This window comes from Piliocolobus tephrosceles, chromosome 8, assembly GCF_002776525.5.
Source record: "Piliocolobus tephrosceles isolate RC106 chromosome 8, ASM277652v3, whole genome shotgun sequence".
Taxonomy (NCBI): Eukaryota; Metazoa; Chordata; class Mammalia; order Primates; family Cercopithecidae; genus Piliocolobus; species Piliocolobus tephrosceles.
The window spans coordinates 114,072,270-114,093,588 of record NC_045441.1 but is presented as its reverse complement, the minus strand read 5'-3'; the positions used below and the strand labels follow the sequence as shown (position 1 = coordinate 114,093,588).

At 33.5% G+C, this 21,319-nt stretch overlaps 1 protein-coding gene across 7 annotated transcripts in view; it reads left to right on the top strand.

Moving 5' to 3' along the window:
- The window catches only part of POT1 (protection of telomeres 1), a 99,674-nt gene that overhangs the window by 64,334 nt on the left and 14,021 nt on the right, over window positions 1-21,319 (top strand). For 6 of the 7 annotated variants that reach the window (XM_026454381.2, XM_026454377.2, XM_026454376.2 and 3 more), the window contains 5 exons: window positions 5,152-5,318; window positions 6,371-6,450; window positions 11,295-11,351; window positions 14,819-14,975; window positions 16,722-16,927. In XM_026454381.2, coding sequence (XP_026310166.1) covers window positions 5,152-5,318; window positions 6,371-6,450; window positions 11,295-11,351; window positions 14,819-14,975; window positions 16,722-16,927 — 667 coding nt within the window. The remainder of the gene's footprint in view (window positions 1-5,151; window positions 5,319-6,370; window positions 6,451-11,294; window positions 11,352-14,818; window positions 14,976-16,721; window positions 16,928-21,319) is intronic. The other variant, XM_026454380.2, reaches the window with a different exon arrangement.

The window sequence follows — 21,319 nt, the reverse complement described above, 5'->3', positions numbered from 1 at the left end:
CTGGCAGAGGAGAGCTCCACTCACTGATACCACAGGAGTGGGAGCATGCAGGTGAACAGGTGCAGGAGCCAGGCAAGGGCTTTTGGGCACGGGCAGAAGCAAACTCTGTACTGGCCCTACAGCAGCATCTGAGAGGGTGCTGGTGACCCCTGAAGCCCCAGAGGAAGTGTTACAGTACTGTTTTAGCTCTGCTGTCCGTGGACAGCTGACGTGTTAACAACTCAGTGGAGGGTAACTGTGACTGCCTTTCACACCACACTTGCGGCACCTGAGCTCTTGTCTAGCATCTGGGAGGAATGAGGTCTGAAGAATAAATTGAAGATGGTAAATGCAGGGGATTTTATTACTGGTGAAAGTGGCTCAGTGGAAAGGGGAGGTGAAAAGGGGATGGAGCAGGAAGGTAGTCTTACCCTGAAGTCTAGCCCTCTAGGGCCAGATTCTTCTCCCCAGTTACACCATCAGGCTGTCCCTCTGAAGTCAAGCTGCTTCTCTCTGACATCCAGCCATAGTCTCTGATGGCCAGCTGCCTCTCTTCCCTCTGCTGGCTGAGCCTGGGGTTTTTATGGGCACAGGATGGCAGGTGGGGTGGGCCATGGGTAGTTTTGGAAAAGGCAGCATTTGAGCAGGAAAACAGGGATGTAAGTTCTGACTTTGGGCTGTGGTATCAGGCTTTTCAGCTTGAGAGCAGGGTCCTTGCTGGGGATCTGCCCTCTTCTACCTAGAATTTCCCTGCCTCCTGTCCCTATCTGGATGAAGCCAGTGTTTGAATCCACAATGTCTCTTTGCAGAGCTAATCCTTTAAAGCATTAAATGGAAGGGATCTACATCACAAATATCTTCTAGTCTACTTACAGGAAGTTAAAAGAAGAGTGAAGACCTGAATTTCAGTGCCCAATTTCCCTTTATAAATGAGTGGCCATGGAGTAGCAAATATGTCCATTCTACATTGTATTACAAATAAGTTCACTATCAACACTGTTCTGGGTTACATAAAAAACAAAAACAAACAAACAAAAAAACAAGTTTACCCAATTCAAATCAATAAATTAGATTAAATCCAGGATCCAGGAAAATAGTGACTGTATTTTGTCTTCTGTAAGTGTGTATATATGCATGCACATACCTCTGTGACATATCAGAAAACACTGACTGTTGAGGATATATTTTTGACGTTATTTCCCTGAAAGATATTATCTACATTTATTAGTTTATTTCAAAATTAAATATAATGATTAGTTCAGTTCTGGAGGTTTTTTCATATAGTTCTTTCATAAACAAAATGAATTTACATTTTAGATTCACCTTAGTTCCATACTCTACATACCTTCCTTTGCCATTTAACTCTCTTCTCTTTCCCTATTCTTTCTTTCTTTCTTTTTTTTTTTTTTTTTGAGACGGAGTCTCGTTCTGTCGCCCAGACTGGAGTGCAGTGGCCGGATCTCAGCTCACTGCAAGCTCCGCCTCCCGGGTTCACGCCATTCTCCTGCCTCAGCCTCCGGAGTAGCTGGGACTACAGGCGCCCGCCACCTCGCCCGGCTAGTTTTTTGTATTTTTAGTAGAGACGGGGTTTCACCCTGTTAGCCAGGAGGGTCTCGATCCCCTGACCTCGTGATCCGCCCGTCTGGGCCTCCCAAAGTGCTGGGATTACAGGCTTGAGCCACCGCGCCCGGCCTGCTTTTCTTATCTTAGTCCTGAACAGCACCTATCACAGTGCTTTCCCTGTAGTGAGGATGAAGTAAGTAAGAGCTGCTGCTGAATGAATGAATCTGTGAATGCTGTGGATTTTTTTTCAGATTCTTTTTTCCTTTTTTATGGTCTGCTTTATTTTGCCCACTAGAGGGTGATATGAGCACACATAATTAAGAAAAATATATGACACTGTGTTTTCTGTAAAGATATCATGGCATTATATTACTTGTCTGCAATGCAATATAAAAATGAAAATGATTTTTCTCTGTGTACATAACTTTAGATTTTTATTTACCACACATTGACATCACATTTATTTGTTTTCTGACAACCTCTGTAACATTTCTTCTTGATTTAGGAACTCTTCACTCACATGACATTGATATAAATGAATTCTTCTTGGTACTTTCAAGACAACTGTTTAAAATTACATTTTTATATAAAAATACCTGGAACCAATGCGAAAGACTTTTGTTGTATAGGAGCAGGAAAAAATGTGTTTTTATTTTAATAAAGAGGACAGTATAATGCAATTATAGGATATAATACAATCAACATCTATAAGCAATACATTTTAGAATTTGAATTGCCCTTAACTATTTTCTGAATCTCACTTTTTGTTATGTCATTCCCTTAAACATTGTACACAGATCAAGTCACGTAAACTGAGATTTCAAATATTTTTTCTAGAAACTAAAGCTTTACTTTCTAAATCCCTACTCTTAACCAGAGACAATTGTTAATTATAAAATATACATGGTCATAATTATGTTTTGGCCTTCAATAGTTCAACAACTGTGATTTGATTGGCTATTTTGACATATTCAGGGAATTAAAAATAATAAACCTAAAGAGAAATTTTTGACAGTTTATGAGGAATCGGTTGATTATTTCTAAAGGGATAGTTTTTTCGTACTAGCCATATTTACTTTACTTTTTTTTTTTTTTTTTTTACTGTTTCTGTATTTAAATAGACATCTATCATCATTTTTTAAACTATGTTTTTATAATTTTTTGGTTGATGTTTCATTTGTATTTTTGGAATCTTAATACTGACAAGATTAACCAATACTTGTTTTTTATAATAGAGCATCTGGCACATTTCGTAGTATTTTTAGTGAAGCTTTTAAAAAAATACAATGCTGCCTCCATAAGGAATTTTTGATAATAACAACTTATCTTTATGTGAATAACTTGTGTCTTGGCCTCAAAATTTTGTTATTTAAAAAATACTGTAGTAGACAAGATAGTATAATAAACACCCACGTGTTCACCTTATTTTTAAATGTTTTGCCACATTTATTTCAGGCACTTTTAAGTTTTAGGAAATAAAACTCTACACTTCAAACCTTTGAGCCCCTGCCTGCTCTCGTTTTTTTTTTTTTTGTTTGTTTGTTTTTGTTTTTGTTTTTTTTTGCTCCCCAAGTCCCTCTCTTTGTCTCCATATGTAGGTTTGTATGTACACCTATGTTTATTATCCTTTTTCTTTATGTATTTTTTGATAGGGTAAAGCGCCCCTCTCATATTCTTTAAAATTGATTTGACTAGTCTCTTTTGTATACATTTTTGGAATAGCTTGAAAGATTCTGGGAATTTTGATTGAATTGCATAGAATTTAATATTTAATTTGGAGGAAATTATCATTTTTGTAGTATCAAAATTTTTTGTATATGAATGTCTTTCTTCATATGTTTAGGCCTTCTTTCAAATCCTTTGTAGATCATACATACACGTGCTATACTAATATATTTATATATACGTATATACACACATATTTTAAAAGAATCACAAAATAAGTCAAAAAGAATGAGATAAAACTAGAAATTTTTATGTTTTTTCCAATATCTCCTTTGAAGACTATGAGGAAAATTAGTTTTTTCTTTTTGTGCTTTTCTTCTTTAACTTTCTTTATACTACTCCCTAGCTGTGATACAGATGTCAGCAAAAGAGGTCAAAGAAAAGGCTTGTATCTTATCTGCTCCTCATAAAACCCATGATTGGATGGGAAAAAAGATCCTTAGGAATGAAGGAGTAGCACCTGAGAGAGTGGGTTTTCTCCTTACTTCCTTTACTGATATCCTCCATCAGAAATAAAGAGTAATGAGGGGACATAAAATTAAGAGAAGCTACAATAAGCAGAATTGGAAAGTTGATTTGCTACTCATCTTTTTTTTTTTTTTTTTTTTTAAATGTTTCCCTTTATGGGATTGAGCCTCCATGATCTAAAAGTCCAGAATTCTTAATGCAAACCTTTTTGACTGCCAGTATAAGATAGTGACCCCTTTGCTTTCCAGTTATTCAGTGTACAAAAACTTTGTGCCATGCACAAAATAGTTGAAAATATTATAGAAAATTACCTTCAGGTTATGTGTATGACATATATGTGAAACATAAATGAATTTCATGTTTAGACTTGGGTCTTATCCATAAGATACTTCATTATGTATATACAGATATTCCAAAATCCATAAACATCTGAAATCTGAAACACTTCTGGTTTCAAGTATTTCAGATAAATAATATTTAACCTATATTACTTTTTTTTGTTATTTAAGATGTCTGTTATTCAATCCTGAACTTGTGGGGGGAAAAAAAAGTGGTATCCCTGTAGTCACCCAGTAGTCAGGAGTGCTATTTTTATACAAATGAATTAAATTTCCTTGTTTGTAACTCCTTTTGCTTCTAAATCTTTCTTCATAAATATAAATGTGATTTAGGTTATATAGCTTCTTTTAGGTAGGTGTCAATATCTTTGAATAGCATTCTGCATCTCTCTCATTTGACATCTCCATTAAAAGAAAAATCTCAGTGGTCTATAATTAAAGACATTTGTAGACTAAGTTTAGCAAAACATCTGAGATTAACTATAGAACATTTATTTCAAAACTCTGATAACTCATGTTTGAACTCACAGAGTGTTTCACACTGTGGTGGTGCAGGGACAAATGCAAAAGTTTTCTTTCCATAGAACTTGTAAGATGGAAGATGTTTATTATTTTTTGATAGTGCCACATTTAAAATTTCTTCTTAGTATTCTCATAATGACAGTATCTTAGGGATCATATTTAATTAAGCCTTAAACTGGTTAAAGCAAGGCATTTTCAGAAACCTTAGTCAAATAGAGGGCTTGAATTCCATTTAAGTAATGGGTTTCTTAACCATTATATTTTATTGATGCTAAAACAGTTTTTTTTCACATTTTAATATGTCTGAAATGAAAATATCTCTTACAGTTGAATGTGTGTGTATATGTATGTGTGTGCATACATGCGTAGGCATGCACATGTCCATATATTTAGTTTTGATACAGTTTCCATGCAGCTGTTACTCAGCCATACTTGTGTAGCATACTTTGCAGATACTTTAGTATATTTCCTGATTGGTCAGTGCCCTCATTGCCCCATATTGGTTATTAAAGTTTTATTTTCCCCGCTTTCTAAATAACAAATGATCTATTTTTAGGTTGGAAGCTTTCTTAGAATCTATAGCCTTCATACCAAACTTCAATCAATGAATTCAGAGAATCAGACAATGTTAAGTTTAGAGTTTCATCTTCATGGAGGTACCAGTTATGGTCGGGGAATCAGGGTCTTGCCAGAAAGTAACTCTGATGTGGATCAACTGAAAAAGTAAGCTTTTAATTTTTAGAAAATGTAAATAAGGTATTGATTAAGCCGATTTCTAAGATAATATTGTTTCTGGGGTTTCTGATAGGTTCCCTAGCCTTTTGTGCCGTTCGCCATGTTTTTAAACAGATGAGCCGAATGAAACAAATCAAGTGATTATAGGCTCATATAGCTAAGTAGTAGCAGAGCCAGGGTTATAGTTGAAGTTTTCCAACTGTTAGAATCTGGCTTTTACACTCTTGCTTCTTTTCTGTCATTTACTGCACTCTGCAAGTACAGCAACATACAGTGGAAACTAGACCTTAGCTAAAGTTTAGAAAATTTGATACATATCTAAGATTCCAAAAATATTTAATTCTTTCATGAAAATAATATATTTCTGAAGTGCCACTGATTAAATAGATAACACATGTTTTGGTGTATCACTCCCTTTTAAACTTTTTAAAAACATTTTTAAAACTTTTACACGTGCCAGAAAGTCAATAGTATCTTAAACCTGCTATATATTTAGATCTCTTTTTCCCAAGGTATTCCTAGTGAGTACTGTGTGCAGAAGCATTTTGGTCAATATTCTAGAAATTTAAAAAATCTTCATATCTTCAAAGAGAAAACATACTGTTCAGTAAATTTAAATAAATTTTGTCTAAATTTTAATTCATTGAAATCAGCGTGACTTTATATTAGCTTCTGTTTATTACTTTTATATCAGTTTCACTGATTTTAATATCATTACCATATATAGCAACACAGTATTTAGCTTCTTGAATCTAGAGTTAGATTGTTCTGACCCAGAATGGCATCTGTTAAATTCCCAGTTTATTTTTGTTTGTATTATTTCGTCATTGCCCTGTTTCACTTGTATCTTTCTAAACTCAGCTTTTTAAGTTGAACCCTCAGAAAATCTGATGAAAGCAACAGATCCTTTACTGAAGAATGTTTATATTCACAAAATTTTATATATAATTTCAATGAATTTCTGGATTTTGTGGGTACAGCTAAATTTACTATATTGACTTTGTTTTATGCAATTTGAAATTGTATTCTTTCAATTATAGGGATTTAGAATCTGCAAATTTGACAGCCAATCAGCATTCAGATGTTATCTGTCAATCAGAACCTGATGACAGCTTTCCAAGTAAGGACAACCTTTAACATTGACAGTTTAGTTCTTGCTAAATAAAATAGCTTTATCAACATAATTATTTTTAATGTCTTTTCTTTGTCTCCCTTATTAAAACTTTCATGTAGTAAAGGAACATACTAAAATCTTTATCTGTGTCCTATACCAAAAAGTAAACATGGTTTCTTCCTAAATTATGTAATTACATTTTCAAATTGGGTGGTAGTGATTACTTGATTATGATATATACATGACGTGTTTGTATTCACAAGAAAATCTGTATTGATTTCGTAGACAACTATTTTGCTTGTCAGTTTTTAAAGAGAACAAAGATTGTTTTTGCCACTTATTTCACATAGCCTAAATACTTTTTGCTCATACATGTTAGATGTATACATAGTTTCTAGTCTTTATTGAATTAAGCAGGTATCTAAATACAAAATATTAACGAACAGTGGATGTCCTAATATTGTCTACTTGAATAGATGACTAGTCAAATCTGAACTTGAAAGCTTTCAGTGTGCATTGTTTTTTCCTTTACCACTTTGTCTTAATTTCTGAGTTTTTGTTTGTTTAAGAAACATTGTCTTGCTCTGGCGACCATGCTGGATTGCAGTAGCAGGATCATAGCTCACTGCAGCTTCAAACTCCTGGGCTCAAGTGATATCCTCCCACCTCAGCCTCCTGAGTAGCAAGGACTTGTAGTCCTGCACATGCCAACACTCCTGGCTTTTTTTACTCTTTTAATTTTTTATTTTTTGTAGAAACAGGATCTCACTATATATTGTCCAGGCTTGTCTCAACCTCCTGGTCTCCTGGTCTCAAGCAGTCCTCCTGCCTTAGCCTCCCAAAATTCTGGAATTACAGGTGTGAGCCACCACGCCTGGCCTGTCTGAATCTCTACATCTGCATTTTGGGACCTGGAATCTAGGTCACATTTTTTTGTTTTTGTTTTGTTTTATTTTCTACCTAACTCCTACCCTGCTGTGATCCAAAGAATCATTTTATGAGATTTATTCTCCTTCCATCCCAATAATGATAAGCATGAAAATTAACATACATTTCTTGTTAGGCATGTAAGTGCCTGCAGGCATTATTATTTAATTCTTTTGTTTGTTTGTTTGTTTGTTTGTTTGTTTTTTGAGATGGAGTTTTGCTGTGTCACCCAGGCTGGAGTGAGGTGGCGCGATCTCCGCTCACTGCAAGCTCCGCCTCCTGGGTTCATGCCATTCTCCTGCCTCAGCCTCCTGATAGAAGCTGGGACTACAGACACCCGCCACCACACCCAGCTAAATTTTTTTTTTTTATTTTTAGTAGAGACAGGGTTTCACCATGTTAGCCAGGATGGTCTCAATCTCCTGACCTCATGATCCACCTGCCTTGGCCTCCCAAAGTGCTGGGATTACAGGCATGGGCCACCGCACCCGGCCGCATTATTATTTAATTCTAACAGCACTCCTATGAGATGAATTATTCTGTCTCCTTTTAACAATGGGAAACTGAGGCTTTGATGGATGGATATCATATAGTTTGTCCACAGTTAGTTAGCTGTTAACTGATGACAAAGCAAGACAGATTCAAATGCAGGCTTTTTGATTTTTTTGTATATACTTTACATTTCTTTTCTTCATTCTCTCTGTTTTAAAATTCTCCTTATTTTAAAATGCTAACACCTTCGTGATAACATTGTGGCCTAGTATATGATTACTTGAACTACCATGAGGAAACCGATTTAGTTCAAATAACAATCACTTAGAGACAATATAATTTGTAATTATAGTTTTCACAATCTCTTTTTCCTTTTAGAATTATTCTTTCATTAGTTTTAAAGTACATTGTAATAGGTGTTATAATACCTAGTTGAATACCTTTCACTATGCCTTTATTCCCTACTCCCTGAGGTAAGATTTAACAGTTTAGTGTGATTCCTTCGATCACTTCATCTTTATACAAACATATATACCTATATATAAACAATATGACTCTTCTCTTTTTCTTAAATTTTTACCAAAATGAAATCACACTATAATAAATAGTTGCTTTCTTCAACAATATATTATAGATCTTTTTTTCTGGGCTAATTCATATGACTCAAATTCATTATAGTTGCATAATAATAATGTTCCATTTTTCATTTTTCATTTAATAGATGTTGAGATCGTTACCAGTTTTCTGCTGTTATAAATAATACTTTAATAAACATCCTTGAATATACGTACTTCATGTTTGTACTTCTCCACAACAAACTCCTAAAAGTGAGGTTGATATATCTAAGGGTGTGCATGTCTTTTAATAGATGCTGCCCGATTATTTACCAAAGGTCATAGGAATTTATATCCAAATAGCAGTATAGAAGAATGTACTTTCCTCACACCTTCACAATATTGGAAGTTAACATTATATGTAATTTTTGACAGTTCAGGAGGTGAAACGCGTTTTCTTACTTAATTTTCCTGACTACTTGGAAACTTGAAAATCTTATTATATATTTACGAACGTTTTAAATTCCCTCTTCCTCAGGTTATTTGCTCTTACCCTTTATCTGATTTTCTGTTGAATTATATTTTTGTCAGTTTGTGGGCAACCATGTATGTTTTACACATTTTCTTATTTGACTACTTTTATGGTTTCTGCCATTGTTTCCATCTCATGTTGTAATGGCCAATATTAATTACTAAATTAGATTTATTGAAATTATACCATGCCAGCTTGAGATGTTCATTCAAGTCCTCTTCACTTGGATTTTTATACCACTTATTAGCAATACTGAGGATATGTTTGTGTGTAATGCTTTATAAAATAAATTATAAAAACATAATGTACTGTTATGTATAATAGAGTGTAAGCTAAAGTGATTACAAAATATAGATTTTTAAAATTTTAAATTCTTCTTTTTAGAAAGCATTTTGTAACCTTAATGCTATGACTACTACTTTTGCTTTCTTGTTAAAGTCCTATTTTTGATGTTCGTTTGATCATTCTATTAAATTTCATAAGTTTACTATTTTATCCATCTCCCCTTTTATTTCCTCTACACTGTATTTTTTCAACATAATAAAGACTTTCATACATGGTAGAGTTAAAACAGTTGTACAATGAATACTCACATACCTACCAGCTAGACTCTCCAATAACTATTTTACTTTGTTTGCTCCATCACATGTGCGTTTATTTCTATATGCCTCTTTTTTTTTTTTTCTTTTGAGATGGAATCTTCCTTCGTCCTCCATGCTGGAGGTCAGTGGCACAATATCAGCTCACTGCAGCCTCTGCCTCCTGAGTTCAAGCTTCTCCTGCCTCAGCCTCTCAAGTAGCTGGGATAACAGGTGCCTGCCACCATGCCCAGCTAATTTTTGTATTTTTAGTAGAGACAAGGTTTCACCATGTTGGCCAGGCTGGTCTCGAACTCCTGACCTTAGGTAATCCACCCTCCTCAGCCTCCCAAAGTTAGGGATTACAGGTGTGAGCCACCGCGCCTGGCTTATATGCCTCTTCATTCATTAATTTATGTTTTTTGCACATCTCAAAGTAAGTTGGAGACATAAGTACATTTTCTAAACACCGTGGCATGAACATAATTAGCTAGAGTTGAGTAGTTATTTAGTTTTTTGTTTTTGAGGTAAAATTAGCAGTGAAATGGACAACTTTCCATTTGATGAACCACTCCATGAGTTTTGACTAATATATAAACGTGTAACCCAAATCCCTCTAGATTTGCAGTTCTAGAGCTTTGAAAAAATTGAATCATATGTATCCTTTTTGTACATACTATATGTTTTTGAGATTTAATCACATTGTTGCATATATCACTAGTTTTTTCCTTTTTAATGCCACATGATATGTGGTAGACATATTTTCTTTAGATAGGAATTTCTAGTTGTTATGGCATTATTTGTTTCCTTTTTCTTGTTAGATGACTTCAATGTCTTTGTCAAAAGTCAAGCGAGTATAAATGTGGCTTATGTCTAGTCTTCCCATTCAATGCTTACTAGTATAGTGTGAAGTATGCATTTTCCCCATACTAAATTTTCGATTATTGCATCACCTTTTGCATTCTCCTTGCATTGCTTTGCTGCTTTAGTAAAAAATCAAAATACAATGTAAATGTGGGTTTATTTCCAGGCTCTCTATTTAATTTAATTCAGTTGATCTATTTTTCAGTCCTCATGCCAGTACCATGTTGTCTTAGGGAATTACTGTAAGTTTATAGAAAGTCTTGAAGTTATGTACATTGTTCTCCAACTTTGTTCTTATTTTATAAAATGTTATTTAATATTCTAGATTTTCTGCACTTCCACATAAGTGATAGCATCTGCTTTGCAATTTCTACAGTAAAGCCTCTGCTATTTATTTGTTGTTGTTGTTTTGAGGCAGAGTCTTGTTCTCTTGCCCAGGCTGGAGTGCAATGGCACAGTCTGAGCTCACTGCATCCTTCGCCTCCTAGGTTCAAGCGATTCTCATGCCTCAGCCTCCTGAGTAGCTGGAATTATAGGCATCTGCACTGCACTTGGCTAATTTCTGTATTTATAGTAGAGAAGGGATTTAACCATGTTGACCAGGCTGGTCTCTAATGCCTGACCTCAAGTGATCAACCCACCTCAGTCTCCCGAAGTGTTGGGATTATAGGTGTGAGCCACTGTGCCCACCCCAGTCTCTGCTATTTTGAAAGGATTGTACTGAATCTACAGATTAATTTGGAGATAATTGATATCTTAATATTGAGCCTTTTAAATCATGAATGTGACAGATCTCACTATTCATTTATATTTTCTTCAGTTTCTCTCAGCAACGCTCCATTGTTTTCAGTCCTACGTTGAAGTTGTAATGGGCTTAATTCTTTTGCCTTTTCCTTTTTGTAGGCTCTGGATCAGTATCATTGTATGAGGTAGAAAGATGTCAACAACTATCTGCTACAAGTAAGACCATGCATCGTTTTTTATATGGGCACAGTAGTGAGCGTAATAAAGTCTGCCTCTACACTTACCAACGAATCCATTTCTTTCTAATAGTAGAACACATATCCTTTAAAGCTAAAATATGTCCGTATTTAACTTTCTTCTTCTACCGTGTCCCATTGGCACAAAACGGAACACATAAAGATACGAGTCTTTGCATTGCATATTTTAAGTCATATATCTCTAGCAAACTTAATGTTTAAAACAGATATATATTTTAAGCATTAAATACATGATGTATTTTAAGTCATGTATCTCTGTTAGAGTTACATGCAATGTAAAGACATGTATCTTTAAACTGTTACATGAAGAGTTATCCTGTCACATGATGCATTAAACAGTACCGTAAAGGAGCTCCTTGCAATATGCCTCAAAATTTTAATTTAATGTTAGTAATGATAGTGTGTCTATCAAGTACTTCCTCCTTTTGTTACATCAGCTAATACAATTTTCAGAAAAATATTTTTAAACACAAATTTATTAAATTTTAATTTCTCAAAGTGGAGGAAGAAGATACAAATATGAATGGTAAAAGGACTGATGAATGCTTTTAATGTTGTGTTGTAATTGGAGGTGCCATTATGTACTCATGTTTTCCTAGGTAAATACAGAAATAGATGTAGCTGTGTATATGTATGATACATATATATTCACATACATACACTTTCATTTATATTATAAGGGTGTGTGTGTGTGTGTGTGTGTGTGTGTGTATGTGTCAGTATGAATGTGTGTTCATATATACCCTACCTCTCTCTCCATGAAAAGGCATAGAGGCAACAGCACTCCAGTTGCCATAAGCAAACCTAGTGCACAGATTTTGGTTTATAAATAATATTTGTCAAGGAGCTCTTGGTGAAACAGCAGATTTCAGAACTAGAACAAGGGAATTACAAAATTAGTATGGAGTAACCTTGTAGTACTAGAAAGTAAGGAGGTTCTCAGTTAATGATGAAACTGGTCAAATGGCTTAGGATAGAACATGTCTAATCTGGGAACATTTGAGCATCAAAACAAATAGGATTAATACTAATTGAGTAAAGCAGGAATGCATGAGCCCATGTTGATGATGATAAAGGAAAAATAAAATATATGGGGTTAAGTGGAAATATCTTTCTTAAAGTAAAATAACAAATATGAAAGGGATGATGAAATTAAAAAAAAAAGTCACCATTTTGTAACCATGATAGTCATTGTTGAGTTAGTTATGAATCTGTGGATTCTAAACTATCAAGATATATGATAAAAAATAAGATATTTACATTTTCTCTAGTATATTCTTATTAAATGCAAGGCGGAAACGGTAAGTTTTTAGTAGAGAAGTGATTGGACACCACCTTTACCAGCTGAATAAAGTTTAGGTCTACAGTAATAGAAACACTCACTTTGTATGCCCCTTGATGTGATGCACTGAGAAGCACACAGTATCACGTATGCATTATTCCTGCCAAAAATGCATAAGCTAAACCTGAGCCTGAAGAACAACCAGACACACCCAATTTGGTGTTTATTCTACATAGTAAATAGCTGTGCAAATATATCAGTGTCGTGAAAGATAAAGAAAAACTGAGAATTTATTTTACATTAAAGAAGTCTAAAGAGACATGAGAATTAAATGTAATATATGATCCAGAATTGGATCTTAGACTTGAAAACAAAATAAATGCTACGAAGAACATTTTGAGGACAATTGTAGAATTTTGAGTAATGTTTGTTAATTTGATTATAGTAATAAATCAGTTAAATGTTCTAATGTTGAAAATTACCTGTAATTATGTCAATAAAATGTCTTCTTTTCAAATACATACTGGAGGATTTAGAGAAAAGGAGGCATAATGTCTGGTAGTTATTCTCAAATGATTCAATAATATTTACATGTTGAGAGACAGATAAAGACAGACACGGTGACAATGATAAATGTGCAAAAATGTTAACAATTGGTGAATCTTGGTGAAGATTATACAGAAGGTCTTTGTATTGTTTTTACAATTTTCCTTAAGTTTGAAAGCATTTTAAAATGAAAAATTAAAAACTATAGGTTAAAATATGAGTTTGAAGCAATTGCTCTTATCACTGTGTAGCAATTTACACTAAATTGATCAGGTCTGCCAATGGTCTTTTTAAAACAATCGCCAGCCGGGCGCAGTGGCTCATGCCTGTAATCCCAGCACTTTGGGAGGCCAAGGCGTGCAGATCACCCGAGAACGGGAGTTCGAGGCCAACCTCACCAACATGGAGAAACCCTGTCTCTACTAGAAGTACAAAAATTAGCTGGGCATGGTGGCGCATGCCTGTAATCCCAGTTACTTAGGAGGCTGAGGCAGGAGACTCACTTGAACCTGGGAGATAGTGGTTGTGGTGAGCAGAGATCACACCTTTGCACTCCAGCCTGGACAACAAGAGCGAAACTCCATCTCCAAAAAAAAAAAAAAAAAAAAAAAAATCGCCACCACAACAAAATGTTCCACTGTAAACTCTTGGCCATTTGCTCCTTGAAGGAAAACTAATTCAACAAGAATTTCACTGAATTAAAGCTGAAAGGAATTGTCTTTGCCATTGAGATTAATAAGATTTGTACATCATTTTCATTTTCTAAAACACATGAAAGTGTCAAGCTAGAATGTATAGCAAGCTGTTGCCTTAAGCTAAGGGTCACCAGGAATTTTATACTTTTTTCCAGTAAAAACTGATCACTACAATCCCAGGCCATCTTTCCACAAGTAGCTGAGGAGACCTGTTGTACATATTTCCCAGGCAATTGCTCCTAATGCTTTTGTCTGACTTTTTTTTTCCAGTTTGATTCAACTTCCTCTTCCTTTTCCTCTCCCTTCTGCTCCACTGTCTCCTTCCAACTTCCCAGACTTCCTCTTCTCTTGTCCACTACTACGCCACTCCCGTGACAGTTATATCACCCTTAATGTCCTTTTCTGTTCTTAGTCTGATTTTATAAGTGATGATTCCATAAAAAGTAACTAATTTGAAACATCCAAGAGCCTGCAAATAATGTTTAGCAAGTGTGTTTTGTTACATTCTTTTGTGGCAGACACCAGTTAGAACTTAAAATGGTTGCCTAGCATATTATTTTCTTAGCTTAATAAACCTTGCTTTTTTTCTGTTAGCCAGATTTCCATTAGTCCCATATAAAAATACTTTTTTGAATGCTTACTAGGCAATTAAGTTATTTCTTCCCCCAAATTATCCAGCGTTTATTTAGTACACATTTATTGAGTGCCTAGTGTGTGCCTGGCACTATGCTAGCGGGCCCTGGATATACATCAGGAAATAAAGACATAACCCTTGCTTTCATGGAGTGACACCTAATAGATCTTAAATTAATTAGATTTTATAGTATATATTTGGTTCAGAAGGATGCATGTCATAAATATGATTCTTGTTATTCTGATTTAATATATAAAAATTCTTTACAGTACTTACAGATCATCAGTATTTGGAGAGGACACCACTGTGTGCCATTTTGAAACAAAAAGCTCCTCAACAGTATCGCATCCGAGCAAAATTGAGGTCATATAAGCCCAGAAGACTATTTCAGTCTGTTAAACTTCATTGCCCTAAATGTCATTTACTGTGAGTATTTGCCATAATAAAACAAATGTGTTTTCATATTATTTGTGTATATATGTGTACATATGTATAATTTTGTGTCTTAGGAATAAGTAAATTGTTAATATATTTTGCAAGAATGGTAAATTTTTTAGGTAAAATGCTAAATTCTTAGAGAATAAATTATTCTGATAGTAATAGAAGTTGGTGCTATTTTCATATCTAAAATTCAGCTTAGTCACTCTGATAAAGGCAAATGAGAAATAATAAATGTTTAATATATTTGGACAGACTCATTTGTCACAGAAGTATCTTCTTAAATATAAACCTTTATTAACTGAAATTTTTGGGAAGAGTTGTGATTACTTGAAATATGTAATTAAGTGATACAGAGAGCCTTGTTGGTAAACTTCTGTCCTACTTAATAACTAGAATATAATAAATATAATTTAAATTTTCTTTAGTAATTGAGAATTTCTCAGTGCCTTTACTCTGAACATCAGTGATTATATAAATATGTAATAAATGTATATAACTGTTTTGTAATCCTTTTACTATGTAATCAGCTTGAGACATATTCTGAAAATCATTTTTAAAAGCTCCTCATCTTTTTGCAATTTGCCTATTTTTCCTCTGAATATCTAAGATGATGTTTTGGAAGATGTAGATAATTGATGGCTGTATGCATTTGGATGCCATAAATTGAGTTTTCACTAAAATGTGCTACAATTTGTGTGTATATATATATATATATATATATATATATATATATGTACATTGCCATGTATTTGTGTGCTTATAAATTGTATCAGTGTTCATTAATATACATATATTTTCCCCTCCAAAATTTGAGTATAATGCTGTTTGAGGAAATTTTTTATTTTAAAATCTCTTTAAATAAAATGTGAGGGAACGGTTTTTACCCATTTAAGCTTGAAATGGTGGTTGGGATTAAAATGTATATATAAGGATTTTAGATAATTCTTCAAGTATTATCAAATTTTGGTTTATTGAATTTTGTAAAATTATACAGCTTTGTAAAATAAAACCACTCTCTGCAATCATTTTTTAAACAAATAAGGACATTATCTCAGAAATTAACAGAAACTATCTAAAGTTACACAGTTAATTGGCAACAGAACCGGAATAAAACCATACATCTTTTGATTCCAAATGATGCCATTTTTGCTACATGATACTTAACCATATGACTTCTCAAAATTATTAATTATTAAACAGAATTGGAAATATTATTAGTTTAGAAGTGCCCTTTTCCCTAAGTGTGGTAAGTGGATATTTAACTGGAGTGAAGACAGGGGGCCACTTTATTTTTTTTCTCCTACTGGGAAATTTAGCATTCCTTGAGTACTTCAGACTCAAGTGTTAACATTTAACTATATTGTTGGATTGCATTTTATTTTGTCAATGCTAACATGACTGTCTAGTTAAGTAATAACTAGAGGAGAAAAAAAATTGATACTAGAAATAATTATAAGTGACTTTGTATCATCACAAAACCAGACGTGGAAATCACTGGTAATTAATGTAATTATGATTAGGATATGCTTACCCACAAATTATCAAATATTTATCTATTGAATAAAAGTTATTTGTTCTGCAAAGTGAATTGTCTCCATAATTTAGATAATTTAAGAAAAAGTAACTGACTCATCTGCATATAAGAATGATACTTTTTGATTACTTGTTAAATTGAAATCTTCAAGCTTATACCAAAATTGATTTTTGTCATTTCATTGTCAATAATTTTAGGCAAGAAGTTCCACATGAGGGTGATTTGGATATAATTTTGCAGGATGGTGCAACTAAAACCCCAGATGTCAAACTTCAAAATACAGCGTTATACGATTCAAAAATCTGGACCACTAAAAATCAAAAAGGACGAAAAGTAGCAGTTCATTTTGTGAAAAATAATGGTATTCTCCCACTTTCAAATGAATGTCTACTTTTGATAGAAGGTAAGATGTTTAAGTCACTGTTTTGTTAGAATACTCTTTTTCCATGTTTTTCCTAATTAATTATTATTTAATATATTTTACAGACAACCTAGAACATATAAAGTAAAAATAGTGTTTAAATTTTACAAAATTGAATATGTATGTTAACTGGATTCAAATATATATATGCACACGTACATAAATTTATCTTAATTACATTTGAAATTGTACTTCAGACTCAAGTGTTAACATTTAACTATATTGTTGGATTACATTTTATTTTGTCAATGCTAACATGACTGTCTAGTTAAGTAATAATAAAAGGCTGATTGCTTATGTACCGTCGTTGTTTTATTGGCCTCTGGATGTCACTGTTGTTTCATAGAAGTAGGGTAAAAGTCATCTATTGTATCAAAATCAAAGAAGAGACCATTGAAACAAGTAAAGATAACTTGACAAGTTTTAAATGAAATTTATCATGTTTGTTTTTTCATTTTAATCTAATTTTTTATCTAATATTTATCTAAAATATGTACTGTAAATTTTTTCTCATGGCAAGTTTAGAGTTTTTCTTAAGGCTTTTCTTCCCTCGTAACCTTTTCATTATTTTTCTTAAGGCTTTCCTTCCCTTGTAACCTTTTTTAATAGAAGAAAAATACCTTCTTTTATTTGCATTAGAGTAATATTCTGCTTTATTTTTAATAAATGAGGGAATTCTGTGTAAATTATAGACTTTGAGTGATTATATGTCAGTATAGGTTTATTTTTAACAAATGTACCACTCTGGTGGAGGATGTTGATACTGGAGGAGGCTAGCGTGTATGGTAGTAGAGGATATGGAAAATCTCTATACCTTCCTCTTAATTTTGCTGTGAACCTGAAACTAACTGCTCCTTAAAAAAAAATGAAGTCTTAAAAACAAAACTTAGAATGTACAACACCAAGAGTGAATCCTAATATAGACTGAACTTTGAGTAATAATGGATTTGTTAGTAATGTAAACTGTGGACTTTGAGTGATAATGGTTTGTTAGTAATGTAAAGAGTGGACTTTGAGTGATAATGGTTTGTTAAAATAGGTTTCTTGATTGACTGAATTTACCACTCTGGTGCAAGATGTCGATAATGGGGAAGAGGCTAGGAGACATAGGGAAACTTTGTACCTTTTGCTTAATTTTGCTGTGAACCTAAAACTTCTTTTTAAAAAAGGCTTATTTTTTAAAAAAATGAGGATGTATGTAAAAGCACTTTGAAATGTAAAAGGCATATAAGAAATATGAGCTATTTTTATTTTATATTTCCAAGTATTATAACCTGAGCCAAGGACTAGCATCTTACTGAAGTATGGCACTATTCTGGTTAGGAAGTAACAAAATCAAAAACTGACCTGGACTTAGAGATGAACCAAAGAAAATGATATAAAGTCATTCTTAGACTTTAAGCACCTGCAGTAGCATTCACTGATATTCATGCCAAGTTAATGCAGTTGACTCTATTTTATTGTGACCATAGTTTACATTAGGGTTCACTCGTTTTGCTTTACAGTTCTTTATGCTTTGACAAATGCAGAATACCATGTACCCACCATTAGAGTCTCATACAAAACAGTATCAGTTAATTTCTGTAAAAGGTGTAAGATCTGTGTCTAGATTTTTTTTTTTTTTTGCATGCAGATGTCCAGTTTTCCAGTACCATTTGTTAAAAAGACTGTTCCTTTGCCATTGAATTACCTGTGCTTCTTTGTCAAACCAGTTTATTTTTGTGAATTTGTTTCTGTGTTCTCTGTTCTGTTTTAATCTAGCTGTTATTTTCCCAATATCACACCATTGTTATTTCTAAAGCTATACAGTAATTCTTGAAATTGTGTAGTGTTCCTGCAACTTTCTTCTTTGTCTTCCATATTGTGTTGGCTATTGTAAATCTTTTGCATTTCCATATAAACTTTATAAGCAGTTTGTCAATATCAAAAAAATAACTTGCTGGGATTTTTATTAATATTGCCAGCTGGGCGCGGTGGCTCACTCCGGTAATCCTAGCACTTTGGGAGGCCGAGGCAGGCAGATCACCTGAGGTTGGGAGTTCGAGACCAGCCTGACCAACATGGAGAAATCCCATCTCTACTAAAAATACAAAATTAGTCCGGCATGGTGGCGCATACCTGTAATCTCAACTACTCAGGAGGCTGAGGCAGTAGAATAGCTGGAACCCAGGAGGCAGAGGTTGCGGTGAGCCGAAATCGCGCTGTTGCACTCCAGCCTGGGCAACAAGAGCGAAACTTCATCTCAAAAAAAAAAAAAGATTGCCATAAATCTATAAGTCAAGCTGGAGAGGCAGAACTAACATCTTGATATTATTGACAATGAACATGGACTATCTGTGTAGATCTTCTTAGATCTCTTTAACTAGGGTTTTATAGTTTTACTCAGATAAATCTTGTAAATCCAACAATATATAGATCACATTTTGTTAGCTTTATACCTAAGTATTTTCTTTTTTGGTGCTAATTATCTAATGTTAAATTCAAACTCCGATTATTTATTGCTTATGTATAGTTAAGCAATTGATTTTTTTTTTAATCTTCTATCCTCTACCGTTACTATAATTGCTGATTATTTCAGGAATTTTTTTGTTGTGATTTCCTGTAAACAAAGACAGTTTATCTCTTCCTTCCTAGTGTGTATACCTTTTGTTTCCTTTTCTTATTGCATTAGATAGGGCTTCCAGTACAATATTGAATAGGAGCAATGAGAGGGAATGTTCTTGCTTTTATCTCAGTCTTAGGTGGAAAGTGTCACCATTAAATGTGATTTTAGCTGTAGCTATTTTATCGATGTTCTTTGTCAAGTTGAAGAAGCTCCCCAATATTCCTAGTTTGCTGAGAATTTTTATTATTAATAATGTTGAATTTTATCAAGTGCTTTTCTATTGCATCTATTAATATGATCATAGAATTTTTCTTCTTTAGCCTATTAATGTGATAAATGACATTAATTGATTTTGAGGTGTTTAACCAGCCTTGCATACCTAAAATGAATTTCATTTGGTCATGGTGAATAATTATTTTCTTTTTTGATTCAATTTTTAAATACTTTTTGAGTATTTTTGTATGTGTTTTCATAAGAGGAGTCGATCTATAGGTTTTCATTCTTGTAATGTATTTGGTTATCTGTTAGAATATTGCTGGCCTCATAAGAATTAGGAAATATCCCCTCTACTTCCATTTTCCGGAATACATAGTAGGGAATTGGTATCATTTCCATGTTTGGGTAGACTTATCTATTGAAACAATCTGAGCCTGGTGACTTTTTTCAAGATTATTATTATTGATTTAATTTCTCTATAGACATAGACCTATTCAGATGATATATTTCTCCTTGTGTGAATTTTGATAGATTATGCCTTTCAAGAAATGGAACCATTTTATCTAAGGTGTCAAACTTGTGGGTATAGAATTGTTTACAGTATTTATTATTAACATTATATTTTAAAGTGCATAATATTTAACTTCCTCTGAAACATAATTTGTATGGAACTCTAATGTCACCAAATCATTTTATTAAAATATTTATTATTACCTATAATTTACTGAATATACTATGTCAGGCACTGTACTGCCTACTTTAGTATTTTATCTTTAACTCTCATAACAATCTTCTGTAAGCTAGATGTATCCCCTTTTTAAACAGGTGATGAAACTGAGACCAAGAGAAAAAGGTGAAGAACTCAAAGTTAAAGACCTAGTAAATGTCACAAAAAAATTCACACTTAGGCTTTCTGTCTCCATAGTCCATGTTAAATATTTCTACTGATTGCAAATAAATTGCTCTCAGTTAGGATGTCTCCAGATACAAACCTTGAGAAACCTAATATGCACATATATACATGCACATGTCTTTCTTTGTACTTATTCATTTGTTTAGCACATGTTTATTGAATGCCTACTGTGTGCCAGACACTCATTTAGGCATTAGTGATAATGTAGCAAACACAACAAAGTATTTCCTTTCATGGACTTTATATTAAGAGGAAATCACTAAAATATTGATAATAATAGTCACTCATGGCTCTAAGTGCTTTACAAATATTAACTCATTTAATCTTTATAATGATCTTACAGAGTAACATTATTCTCAGTTTTACAAATGGGAAAACTGTTATACTAGAGTTTAAGTAACTTGACCAAGGTTGTCCAGCTTGTGTGCCAGAGTCAAACTCGTGTGAATGACTAGATGAGCTCTCACCAGATTCTTTGAAATAGTATTTTTGGGGAGGAACTCAGAGAGAAAAGAGTTCTCTTTCTCTATGAGAGCTATGAGAATAGGTGAATGGTCACCTATTGCAGTTTTGAACAGTAGGCAGGAGTTTCTTTAGCAGGGCTAGGTATCCGTCTCCAGAAGATAGACTAACTTTTGAA